General features: G+C 37.9%; 1 protein-coding gene across 3 annotated transcripts in view; it reads left to right on the top strand.

Moving 5' to 3' along the window:
* The window catches only part of LOC125745456 (chemokine-like protein TAFA-1), a 133,740-nt gene that overhangs the window by 90,331 nt on the left and 30,611 nt on the right, over positions 1-12,798 (top strand). For all 3 annotated transcript variants that reach the window (XR_007398674.1, XR_007398675.1, XM_049018361.1), the window contains exon 3: positions 12,366-12,506. Coding sequence is in view for 1 of the 3 variants with exons in the window: in XM_049018361.1 (XP_048874318.1) it covers positions 12,366-12,506 (141 nt within the window). In the remaining 2 variants the exon portion in view is untranslated. The remainder of the gene's footprint in view (positions 1-12,365; positions 12,507-12,798) is intronic.

Below are 12,798 nucleotides of genomic sequence, written 5' to 3'. Positions count from 1 at the left end.
TCAGATATACGTAGCTAATTAGGTGGCTGATTTCACCGCAGTTAATAGATGATGCCCTCTGGTGCTGAACATCAAAACCCCTAATGAACTTCTGTTCATCTCAGTTGTCACGACCCAGTTAAGTTTTTACAAAACCCATGACAGTACCTGACCATGTCTGAAAATCTACGCAACTCAACAGCATTTTGTGGTGGGCACAGAAAATTCATGGATTGCTGAGCCTATCGCTGATACTGGGTGCATCTCACCCTGACCTGCTTATTTACCTACAAAAGTTAACATCGCTTTTCCAAACTCACACTGAGCCAAATTTATTGTGAGCGATGTATCCTTGAATTTACCAAAAGTGTGCTTATCCCAGGACTGTGAATACACAACATTGTCCAAATACGCTTCACAGATATCTACGTTCGCTATAAAACTTTCCACATGAGTCTTTGAAAAGTGGCAGGACCATTTCTTAAACCGAAAGGTGAAACAGAAAGAGAATACTATAGGAAGTGGTCTGGGGTGACAAAGTAGAGATTTCAGCAGCATGTGGCATTAATGGTACCTGCTAATAATTGCCTCATCCCATCCAGAGTCTAAACAGTAAATGCAGATCATGGACCTAATCTTTTCAGCGCTTCCTGTGACTTGGCCGTAGGTGCTGGAAACCCATCGTCATTTTGTTTAATTTGTGTAACTTGCACAAACACCCTCGAGGTAAAATTTGTTCCCTGGTCCTTTTGAATATTTTTAAGTAGGCTGAACTTCACAGAGCAGAACTTTGCAGGGGCTTTTATTGTTCTTTTAGCTATGCATAGGAATAGTAGTTGCACATATAAAATATTAATAAATACTATTTAACTAATACAACTGGAGGTCACAGTGTTCCTCTACAAAGCAAAACTGTGTCGCTTTCTGGAACTTCCACTCCATCCTTTACAGTGATCGAGAGCATGCTGGTTCAATCCAGGTACATTTCATTGACTAGATATCACTTTACTTCTCTAGTAATTCCCTAAATAATTCTGCCAGGTTTAATCAGGCCAAGATTCATTTGGAATAATTGCTGCTAATTTTAATGTTCGCATTAATACATGTTACAGCAAATTATTTCATTTTTTATTCCTTATTTCCTATGGTAGAAAATGCCATCTGAAGTTAACGATGAGTATTGATTTTGAGAGAGAGAGAGAGAGAAATAAAACAGCACCGTCAATAAAGTTTCAGTAAAAAAAAAATACTACTGTTGTAAACTGTAGCTTTTATTCATTTATATGTTTGATTGTTTTAGCACAGCATGAACTTTCACATGCCCAAGGGTCTAGTTGGCCTGCTTTGGTTTACAATTTTCCTGCTGATATTCAAATTTAAATTTATTGAAGCGTATGTCTTTTGATATGCACATTCACACATGCACAATAAACAAAGTCCATTGTGCTACTGAATTGCATATTATGCTTTGGAGTCATGTTACAGAACCAGTTATTGACGATGAAACCTCCCGAGTTCATTAGAGGATAATGTTGCCTACTGCCCCCTGCTGGGATCCCAGGACACTTCTTTTCCAAAGACATGTTCCAGGTCTATTAAAGCAGTGGTTCGCAGCCTTTTTGAACTGACCAAATTGTTACCATGCCAGCTCAGTCCCAACCCTATATCAAGTATAGGTTTAAATTAAAGCTATGATGAAGCACGCAGTGCACTATACAATTTACGCCAACCTTTACCTTACCTCACACATCTGATTGGACGTTCCAGTGAATTTTAAATGAAGCATCAATGGTTTGGCTTATGGATTGGTTGAGTGTTTACTAGTTTTACGCTAAACAGTTGCATTTATATAGGTTAATTCTAGGATTGGGGCTGAGACATGTGATCGTGTACCAGCATAGGAGCTTCCTGGCTTTAATATGCTTACATTTCCAACTCTGCTTCACGACCATTTCAGAACCTGTTGTGACCCAAATTTGGATTGTGTCCCATGGGTAGAAAAATCGCTGCACTGAAGTATCACACATATAAACTCACACACTATTAATTACAGTAACTGGAATCCAAAAAAGGAGGATATGACCAGTTGTTATTCTTCTTGGCGATTCCACGTCAAGGATAAAAAAGGAAAAGTAGAATGTTTATTGTCATTTTGTTTTAAGGTGAATGTATATCCACCCTGAGAAATATGAGCAGACTGGGCAATCTTCACCTGACATATGAAGCTCACCAAGGGTTTGACTGCCTGACAGGCGGCTAATGAACCGGGGAAAAGATTTTGTTGAAACAGGATTGTTTTGGGTAATCATGTTCGCCCGCTGAGAATATGCGGGCAGCGGTCTCCTATCATCAGGTGATTCTTTATGCCAATTTTTGATGTGCCTCCCTCACAAAGATTTGTCCGGTTGGTGGTGATGTATGCAAGGCAATTTATCGTGCTTGAAAAGGAGACAGGAGGAAGACCTCTGCAATCATGGGGCCTGCGCAAAGACTTCGTGTTTTGAGCTGATAATGGGATTGATGAATGGGTTCAATAATTAGGCTGCCTGCTTTCCTGGGTTCAGTCAGTCAGCAGCAGTTGAACATCTGCCTGCAAAACACCTGTGCAGGGGAGCTGGCCTTCTGGGAGCCAAAACAAAAAATAATGGCGGGGCCCTAAGGCCAAAAAGCTTTGTTAATGAATGACGGACGAGGATTCATTATTTTTCAATGAGTATGACAACACTGGCAAAAGAAGACACCCAAGATATGGATTGTCAGCCATTATGTTTAAACAGTTACTTTGTAGGTGAGGCATTAACTGTGTCTGAAGAGTTTTTTTTTTTTTTTTAGTGGATCATTCATGACTAGTTTGCATGCAGTAGAAATTATTTTTTAGTTCTTTTTTCTTCCCTGCAGAGGCAAAAATACAACATCCTGACAAATGCAAGACAGTTTTCTAGGCCAGGGTCACCCGAGCCAAGCCTGAGAACTTACAGGGTGTGCTAGTTTTTTGCTCAGTGTCAGCTCGAAATTCATAATTGCTCAACATGCAAATTAGCTGACCTTGTTTTTGGTGTCAATTAGATGTTAATAAACCCGTCCGCCAACCCCCCCACCCAGAACATGGAAACAGAATAGTTTATGGGATTTCTCCAAATTGTAATATTTCATCAGCAGATATCAACTATTTGAATCCAGTATATTAAGCATGAAGTGTCCTAAAATGGATGTACTGGTGAATTACATTTACAGTACTTATAATTTATTCTGGAAATCATTGCAGAGACCCCATAATGTTCAAGAAATATCTCTTAAGCCCTTTTTCTTAATGTGCTGCCCGCCTGAGGTTGGCGGTTTCTCATTGTTTGCAATTGACCCCAACAGATGATGCACATACTTAATTAACCAATTATGATTCATGAAACCATCTAGCTGAAATATAATTCTGTATGCCAACGTTTTCCTGTTTTTCTGATCAATCAGCGTGCATGAATTACAGCAATGCAGTAATATCATAACATTTGGAGAAGTTTAAGATGTCAAAATCTTGAGCTCATTCCGCCTGCAATCTGTGGAAACTGCTCAACAGGCAGGCGGAATACAAACTGACGTTTACAGTTTGTATAAGCATGCTCATTATCTTCTCGTTGTGCTCCTACCAAATCTTTGTTTCCTGGAGAATACCGGCAATTAACAGAACTAACAGGGTAAATGGTGGTGGTGCTATTGCTGTTATTATTGCAGGTTGTTCATTTCAGAAAAAAAAAAAAAAACAGAAATTAAATTTTAAGCATTTCAAGGGCATCTTATGTATTCCGCAATGTTTTTTTTTTTTAAAGCGATGTCTAGAGCATAGAGCCAGGCTTCACAGACATTAAAGCCAGGATCAAGTAACCCAGGCGTGAACTCTGCAGCTTTGGAATTTTTCATTTTATTTAAATCTTTTAAGGCATCATTTATTTGCTGTGCAACAGGGAAATACTTCCTGTATAAATTTGAAAATGCACACCATGAGAAGGGACGAACTGCAACAGCAGAGCAGGAATTGTTTGAATCTCAAGTAGGGGTCGTAAGGTGTCGGGCGTGGATGGCTCTGCTGCAGCGTCTACTCCTACAGTAGCTCTCTAGACCACGGCTCAGGTTTAAGTGACAGGCAGCTCTAGACAAGTGTGGGAACACTACATAATAATCAGGCCACAAATATGAATATACAGAGATATATATAAATATATATAAATATATAAATATACCCATCTATATATACAGTACTACCAAAAGTCTGCATATGAAATCTATTCCACATGGGTGCCTGCAGCTGTATGCTTGTATCCATTGTACATACCCTTGGCAATTAGACTTATGTCTGCAAGATGAACACAAAAAGAGGAGTTGGACTGCATGATTTTATGTAAAATATGAATCACTTTTTCCACTCAGAATTGAGATCGCACTTCTCTCACAATTCTTGAGCAACATATTTCTCTCGTTATTTGGCATTACATATTGGCTATATGAAGTTGGAAAAATAGTATGCAGATGCACAATATATCTGTTAACATACCGATATTACCAGCTGAGATTTATACTTTATCAATATTCAAATTTAGCAGTACCAGAGCTAAAGACAAGTACAAAAAGAATGTGTTGCAAAGTTCCGGCTCAAATGATATGTTTATAATTTATAAAATTTGGCCTGTTTTCTACTGAATAAGAAATTATTCTGCTAATCTATAATGACAAGCTCAGTGTGTTTTAGTGGCCGCAATCCCCATTCCCTCACTGCTCCCCCTCAGCAAGTGGCACAGACGTTAGCCGGTTACCGATAGTGACATTAGACAAAACTAGTACAAACATTTCCTGATGAAAATGCTTGATTGCAGGCCACATAAAAGTAGAAAGACACTGAGAAAGGATGAAGGAATGACAAACGTGTGCCTTGCTTCAGCAGTGGAGTGTTTGTTTAATGGTTTTAATCAGTCATTGAGTTTATTATATAAAGTTTGATTGTTGTAGCTTTAAAACCATGAGTATAATAAAAATCTATGGATTTATGTGGAATACACGCGTACTTAATGGGTGGAATATTTGAGAGGTTAAACAGTGTTTCTAGGTGAAAAACTATAGGAAGAGATAGGTGCCGCAGTTTTGGGAGGAAGAAAAAAAAAAAAAAAAAAAAAAAAAAAAAGTCAAATAATGACAAATCACAAATATAACAGGACTGTCATCTCGACTTTGCAGAAAAAGGAGTACACTCCTGGGTTTTATCAGACGACTGATTTGCAAATACAAGAAATGCTTAACATAATAAAGAGGAGTCAGTTTCAGTTATTATACCTGTTCTTTTGTGTAACGCAGTTCTCTTACAATACATGGCTCAATAGCATATACGTTTGGCTATTTAGTACCTCATCAAGACAGTTAAAGTTCATCAGCAGCTCATTTAAATACATGAAATTGCTGGGGTGCCTATGACAACCAATTTGCGAAATGGATCGGTGTTCATCTAGCCATTCAATAAGAATTGGTAACACTTAAGGCCATGTTTTTAGTTATTTATAAACGCATTCAAAATACATCATGATACATTCATAAAGCAATATAAACATATAATCATGGCATGAAATATTTATTTAAAAAAAGCACAACACATTATAGCCATGTTTATTATCCATTATGGCTGCCTTATGAAGCTCTCATTTATAGTGCATTATAAATACCTTCATAATGCAGTACAAAGCATCCTGAAGTGTGCCAGAAGACATGCACTGTAGCGAAACAGAACTTGTTCTTCAAGAAAAGTATCTCAGTGCAGCTGTACAGTTCTCGTTCATTTATTTTACTTAGTAATTGGGTATTTATCTGTAGTGTAGCCTTTTGAAAAGCAGAGCACAGACAGTGAGAACTTTTCAAACATAATTTGAATGCATAAATAAAATCAATGCATTATACATGATGAATTCTGAATAATTCTGGAATAATTTAAAAGAATACAGAGGGACTAAGTTCTCCCAATGTAAAAGAGTACAATATCAGATCGGTCACAAAAAAAACTAATTCATGTACAGTTAGAGTTATACAAGTAATCATATAGTATACACACATTATGTACTACTGTATATTACTATAATATTATGAAGCTAACCTGCAGTACATGTACAGTTTATATATCAGATATTAAAATACATTTGTATTTTGTTTTTTTTGTATTCATATAAACAGTGTCAAATAATTTATGAAGGGCTGCTTGATTCCCAATCACTCATTAAAAATAATTGATACACACTTTGCTTTCTTTGTTGGAATTTTACAGGAATTATCTGCTTTATATCACAACCTCAGTGCTTCAGGCTTCAAGATTTGTTACAATATAAATTCCAGTGCGACTGGTGGCACAGCTATGGTACCACAAGTACAGGTGTAGCAATTTAAAAATGTGTGTGTGACAAGCTGACTTCTAAGGAATGTTTGTTTTCGTTCCCCTTAAGTGCGATAAATTCCATTCTTTTTCCATGAGCTTAACTTCACAGCAGGAAGGAAAATATGAGGTAGAATTTAATGTCAGATTTTTTTTTATGTTCAAATCTGAACAGGAATTGGATTTGGACAGGGCTGTACAGAGGCTTCTTGAGGGACAGGCACCGCCCAGAGAGGGTGGGGGGGGGGGGGGTGTGTCAACCGTGAAAGATGTTGAGTAAGGTAAAAAGGGGCACTTGGTACCTTTAAAGAGAGCCATACAGCTCAGGGAAAAGGGCAGGGTCTTGTGACCTCCCCACCCACGTGCTTACATTTGGTCATAAGCAATATGACACTCTGATAAGCATGTTCCTGGAATCCAGTATTACAGCATCAGATCACTTGGAATTTACTGGAAATGCAGACACTACATCATGAAGCAGGAAACAGCAGAAGGGGAAACCAAAACAGGAGACAGAGCCAAGGCGGCATCGCACAGCACCTCAAAGAGGTGAATGTGTGTCATACTCAAAGTCTTAGCTCAGTGCAGTTGTCCGCTGTCGTTAGGATGTTCACAGCTGTGTGTTCTTGGTGCTGTCAATAGTGAGTAAACACTCACTTTTCTTCATCTTTCCCCCTTTTGTTTTATCCAAACTATCCCTCACTTTTTCCTTCTAGTTAATTGGAACCAAACCAATCGGCACATGCAAAATTGCCACGTGTTACAGTATAAGCATTCAGGACACTGCTGTCAAGAGAGCTTCAAAATTAATATGAGTAGCACATACACCCTGCATACTTTACTTAAAGAAACACGTCTACATGCAGCTCTGATTTTAGAAACAAGGCAGCTTGAAAACAATATCACGATTTTCAATTAATTGCTTTGTGTGGGCACATACTGGTTTTTGGACAGTCTCAGTAAATACACTCAGCAATTTAAATGGTCTTTCCTCACCTTTTTTTATTAGCAGTTCTACATGCAGTACAATAGTGTTATAGGATAAATGTGAGGAAAATGTGTAAATGAACAGTTACAATAAATATTTGGTCAGGCTAAGATTAAAACACATTTATACAGTATAGACTAAATCATGTGGAGCTGGAATTCAGAAATCCTTTGGAGTCTAAGCCCCTACCATCCCCCAGCACCCACATGGAACTGTTTCATATCTTAGTATCTTGCTAAGATCATAATGCAGTCTTAGGGAAATAAATACGCTCACAACTGCATCACACAGACGCAAGAGTGACTGGATCATATTTCTGTACCCATCTTTCCTCAAGGATTTACACAGATTTCTCCATTTCTATTACGGGATGCTTGACGAAATATTAGCACAAAGTATTTAATGTGTCATTGGTGCACAGCTTCCACGCATCTGGACATACATTCTACAAGTGTCTGGAATGTTAAAGGTGAAGCATCATTTTCCCCTGAGAAACTACACGAGTCTCCCATAGGTGTTCATTTGGGATAAGATCTTGGATAGTGATAGTGTACAGTTTATTTAACATGTGACCACTCATGCCAGATGGATGGGCAAATTGCAGAAGATGGTACTAAGAAATGCTTCACTGTGATTTGACCACCCTTCACGCTATCTTTGTATTTGTTGACATATTCATGAACTCGAAGTAACATTTACATCAACAAAAATATTGCTGAATATAACTTAATGACGTGCATGGTAAATATAGATCTGTCTATTCAGATATGGGTACTAATGTACTACACTTTAGCAAGTTATTTTAACAGTGCATACTTTGTACTATTACTTGAGCATATCTACAGAAACGCATACAGTACGTTTACTCCATTACGTTCTGTGTCTCTCAGTACTGGCTACTTCCTCCCACATCTTTCACCTTTTGATGATGTCAGTTCAGCCCTTGAGCAAGACCCCTAACCCTCAGCTCCACAGATGCTGCTGTAGGTGGCTGCTAAGCTCGCTCTCACCTACATGTATCATAAAGAGCAGAAGCAGGAAGACTAAAAGGGAATTTCCCCCCGTGAGCTAATTAAAATGGTACTATTATTACTCTTAGATCCTGGATTTCTCAGTTCTTCAAAACTTCTGTTGGATTGGCTGTCAGTGCAACCAATCAGGAAGCTCAAACCTGCTCAGAGCAGGTGTATTTCATGTAAACAAGATTAAATGACAGATACAGCTCTGTCCACTCAGGAAACCCATCCAAGCATGGCTCCACCTCATGAGAGCATCCGATTGGTGCGATCACAAGTAGAGCAGGTCATATTATGGCATTATATTACATGTTAGTCAATGCAGTTACTACATCACAGAAAAATGCAAATTCATGCCATTTGAGTTACATTTATACAGTATTCGGCAAATAAGAACAGCGATCCAAATCTTTTAGAATATCAGGATGAATTGCTTCTTGAGCATTACCGCTTGAGTCAAGAGGGAATAATGTTGCGTTTACTAGCTCTATATATTACAGCAGGAGCCAAACTCGCAGTCACATTCACCATAAGAGTGGTCAGATACTATGTCCTCATCCAACAGTATATTAATATAATGTAAAGAATATATTATATCATTCAAGTTTCATGATATGACGAAAATGCATGCAGTTGTAATGGTGATGTAGCAGCATCTGAATATTAAACTGATTCCCTCAAAAAAGATGCATGTACAATTTCAAATATTTCCAAAGCAATTTCATTCTTTGAGTTTTGACAACTTTAACAACAAAAACTAATTTAGCTCATATATGGAAAATAGTTTTAATCTATCATTTAATTTGAGATTCGTTATGGGGTAGGGACTTACTTTACCACCAAATCGAACGATGCGAGTCTGACTTGCAAAATTTATGCACAAATTCAGTTGATGCTACATAAAAACAGTTGCTGTTGACAGTTAAATAAAATACCTCACTTACAGATGTGTGTGGCTGTCATGGATCCGGGCGGGTTTTGATCAGGGATAAGGCATCATGCAGGCGGAACAGAAAATGTGGACAACCCACTTGCGGCTCACCGGACAAACAGGGTTTATTAACTGAACAAAAAAAAAAAAGAAAAAAAAAAAAAAACTAGAAAACAAAGGAACCACGAAGGGTCAAATTTAAATGGGAAAAACAAAGACTAATTACAACAAGGGGCAGGTAAGCGAGCAGGTAACAAAGACCACAGGATAAGATATAACACAAACATCAATGATTTCAGGAAGAACAGAACATGATCAGGAACTTAAATACAAAACTAAACCGGGTAATGACACAACAGGAGTGAGAGACAATTAACCAATCCAGGAAGAGGCAGGGCAATGAGCAATCAGGTAAACACAGAAGGGCAGGCACAAAAACAGGCAACAGCTGAAACTAATAATTAAACTCAGGGAACTCAAACTAACAAAGAAACTAAGAAACAGAATCTACACCAGGGGAACAACAGATAGGAAAAAACAGAAGCACGGGGCACAAAACATGAAGCCAAAACCAAATACAATTCACAAGATGCAGGAACAAGAAAACTCATACAATGAAACACTAGGGAACAAAATACAAAAAAAGAGGTGGGATTCAAACACAGGACAGAAGGGTTTACACACAACCACATGCTCAACAAGGAGAGCTACAACGTGGGCTGGCCCTGACATGTGGATAATGCATTTTTTTTTACAATGTAGTGTATTAATTTATTACATGTAAACATCAACCAGGAAATTCTTAAGAATAATAGTAATTATTTACAGAAACACAAACATATCCAGATTGGTATAATAAGATTGAAACAACAGTTTTAGGTTATTGAACCTAAAACTGGTAAAAATTATACGTTCATGCGTTGCTTAATCATAGGGGTACATTCTGAGAAATGCACTGTTGTGAGAGCATCATAGAGCCTACTATACACCTGGGCGTCTAAATAACAATAAAAAGTACCGTATAGTAAATAGCGAGTAACAGATGCTTATTATCATTATTGCGTAATATTTATTGTGCAAAATTTATGTGCTATATTTTATTATGACTGGTAGTGCCGTAAGTTTGCGTACACCAGTATCACTGCAAGTATTGCCGCATATTCGCCACATAACGACGTTACGATGGCTTTGACGTCACTAGGCAATAGAAATTTCCACCACTGTCATACTACTGTATATACTGTATGTGGTCTGTTGTTGATTGAAGGTCATTATGTGGTGCAAGACTGTTTTATCTATAACTGGCTAGCTGATAAACAAACGAGAAATGCTATTTTCACTTTTCATAAAAGTCATTTGAAAATTGATGGTAAAAGAGGGAAGGTGTTGACCAGCAACAAGGTGGGTGAACATGCTATTGGGAAGCTTGAAAAACCAGACAGATGATAGGACAACCAGGGAAATATATATGATGGACAAGCACAGAAGAAGCTTCCATCTGATCAATTCAAAGAGGATGTGATTTAATACATACAATAAGGGACTGAGTATAAAAGAGTTGTCCTTTGGCAATTACAGTGGAAAAGCTGACGGAAAGTGTTCCTCTCTATTCAGCTCTTATAGCAGCAGAGCTGGCTCTCTGTCCAGTAACAGCATGAGCGAGGCACTCATGTCCATTTTTCAACTTATTTGGCAGCACTCTTATAGATCCTGGCATGTGTCACCCTGTTTACGATCGATGGCACCTCTTACACATCTATTTGACTCTCTTTCTGGTTCCCATCATTTTTCAGCCCATAAAACATGATTTTTTTGAATTACTACTGTCCGTAAAAAGTTATGAGGCATTATTGTCTCTACATGGGGAAAAAATATACTGAAGTTCCTAAGTGACTCAGGATTTGACTGTGAATCAGAGAAATTAATAAGAGCAAGATGGTTGTAATGAATTAACATTCAAATAAATTTAACTGAATTTTAAAAAAGAAAAATAAGAATGGACATGTTTTCCTTATATCCTTAAGTGGGTCTTTTAAGGATATAATGGTAGTCATATTTTTCAGCATTAAGTAACACGAAGGTCAAGGAGGAGATTATTTCATCCTTCATATGTCAGAAAATGATGTAGAGACACAGATTAAAATGCTGGCCCACCAATCACTGCACAATGCTGAAGCACAGGGGTTTGGTGCCTCTTCTCTATACGCCATTTCAGCAAAGGGCCAAGCGCTGTAAGTTGAATACTGTGGCACTGCATTCTGGATACTGTGGTAGTTTTTTTTACGCATGCAAAATTACCAGTGTGGCTAGCTTCATAAATTCAGACCCTATCCCAGAAGCTATGGGCACAAGGCAGGGAACAACCCAGGATGGGGGGCCAGCCCATCACAGGGCAAAAAATATAAATTGATTCCTCAAAAGTAAATTTTGTCAATAATACATAATTCCTATTGTTAGAGGTATACTGATATGCACAGATCTACATAACATCTCTCTTTCAATATGCCTTACAAACACAAAAACATTGAAGTCAGGCTACATTTACACTATTACAAGTGTATCGTTCAGTATATAATCCAGTGGTTCTTCATTCTGTTCCTGGAGGACCCCCTGCCAGAATGTCTTCATTCCAACCCCAGCTTAATCAGGCTCAGATGGTCCTTAATAGGCTAATGATGAACGTGGCTGGTTGAAAGCAGTGTGGGTTGGAATGAAAACATTCTGGCAGAGGTCCTCCAGGAACAGGATTGAGAATCACTGATATAATCTATATTCCTATTAGTTCTGTGCAGTGGAGATTTATTAATGACTTAAATTAAAGAGTTAGTAGGTTTAATAAACTATAGGGTAAATTTAGTGTAACATGAATTTATTGAAGACAGATAAAGTTGTGGAAAGTTACTTGTCCATTTATATTAACTGAATAAATGATGATCATTCTCTTACTGGGAGAAAACATAATATCTGTTACTGTTAAGCACATATACCATGCAGGCTAGATAGAAGACTTTTCTTTATCTTTTTTGTCTGTTTGTTTTTTGTTTCTTTTCATAGAAGGAGGTACATGTGAGGTCATTGCTGCTCACAGGTGCTGCAACAAAAACCGAATTGAGGAGCGATCCCAGACGGTGAAGTGCTCCTGTCTTCCGGGCAAAGTAGCAGGAACAACAAGGAACAAGCCTTCCTGTGTCGATGGTGAGTCCCACTCTCCCCAGAGCAAAAAACCAATGTCTATTATGACAAACATGAATTTTCCTTTCGTGGTTTTGTGCAATCCATATTAATCACACTGCCTCAGTAAGTTTGTATTTTTTATTAATTACATGACTTAAAATAAGGAGTTAGGAGGTTGAATAAATTATAGGGTAAATTTAGTGTAACATGAATTTATTGAGAACAGTTATCTTGTGCAAAGAAACACTAATTCACAAGGCTCTTTGGCCAGCAAGATCCTAAGCAATTGCTTATGTGTGCCTTATAGTACAAC

Source organism: Brienomyrus brachyistius, chromosome 6 (assembly GCF_023856365.1).
Source record: "Brienomyrus brachyistius isolate T26 chromosome 6, BBRACH_0.4, whole genome shotgun sequence".
Classification (NCBI taxonomy): domain Eukaryota; kingdom Metazoa; phylum Chordata; class Actinopteri; order Osteoglossiformes; family Mormyridae; genus Brienomyrus; species Brienomyrus brachyistius.
The sequence above is the reverse complement of the archived record's forward strand: the minus strand, read 5'-3'. Positions and strand labels throughout refer to the sequence as shown.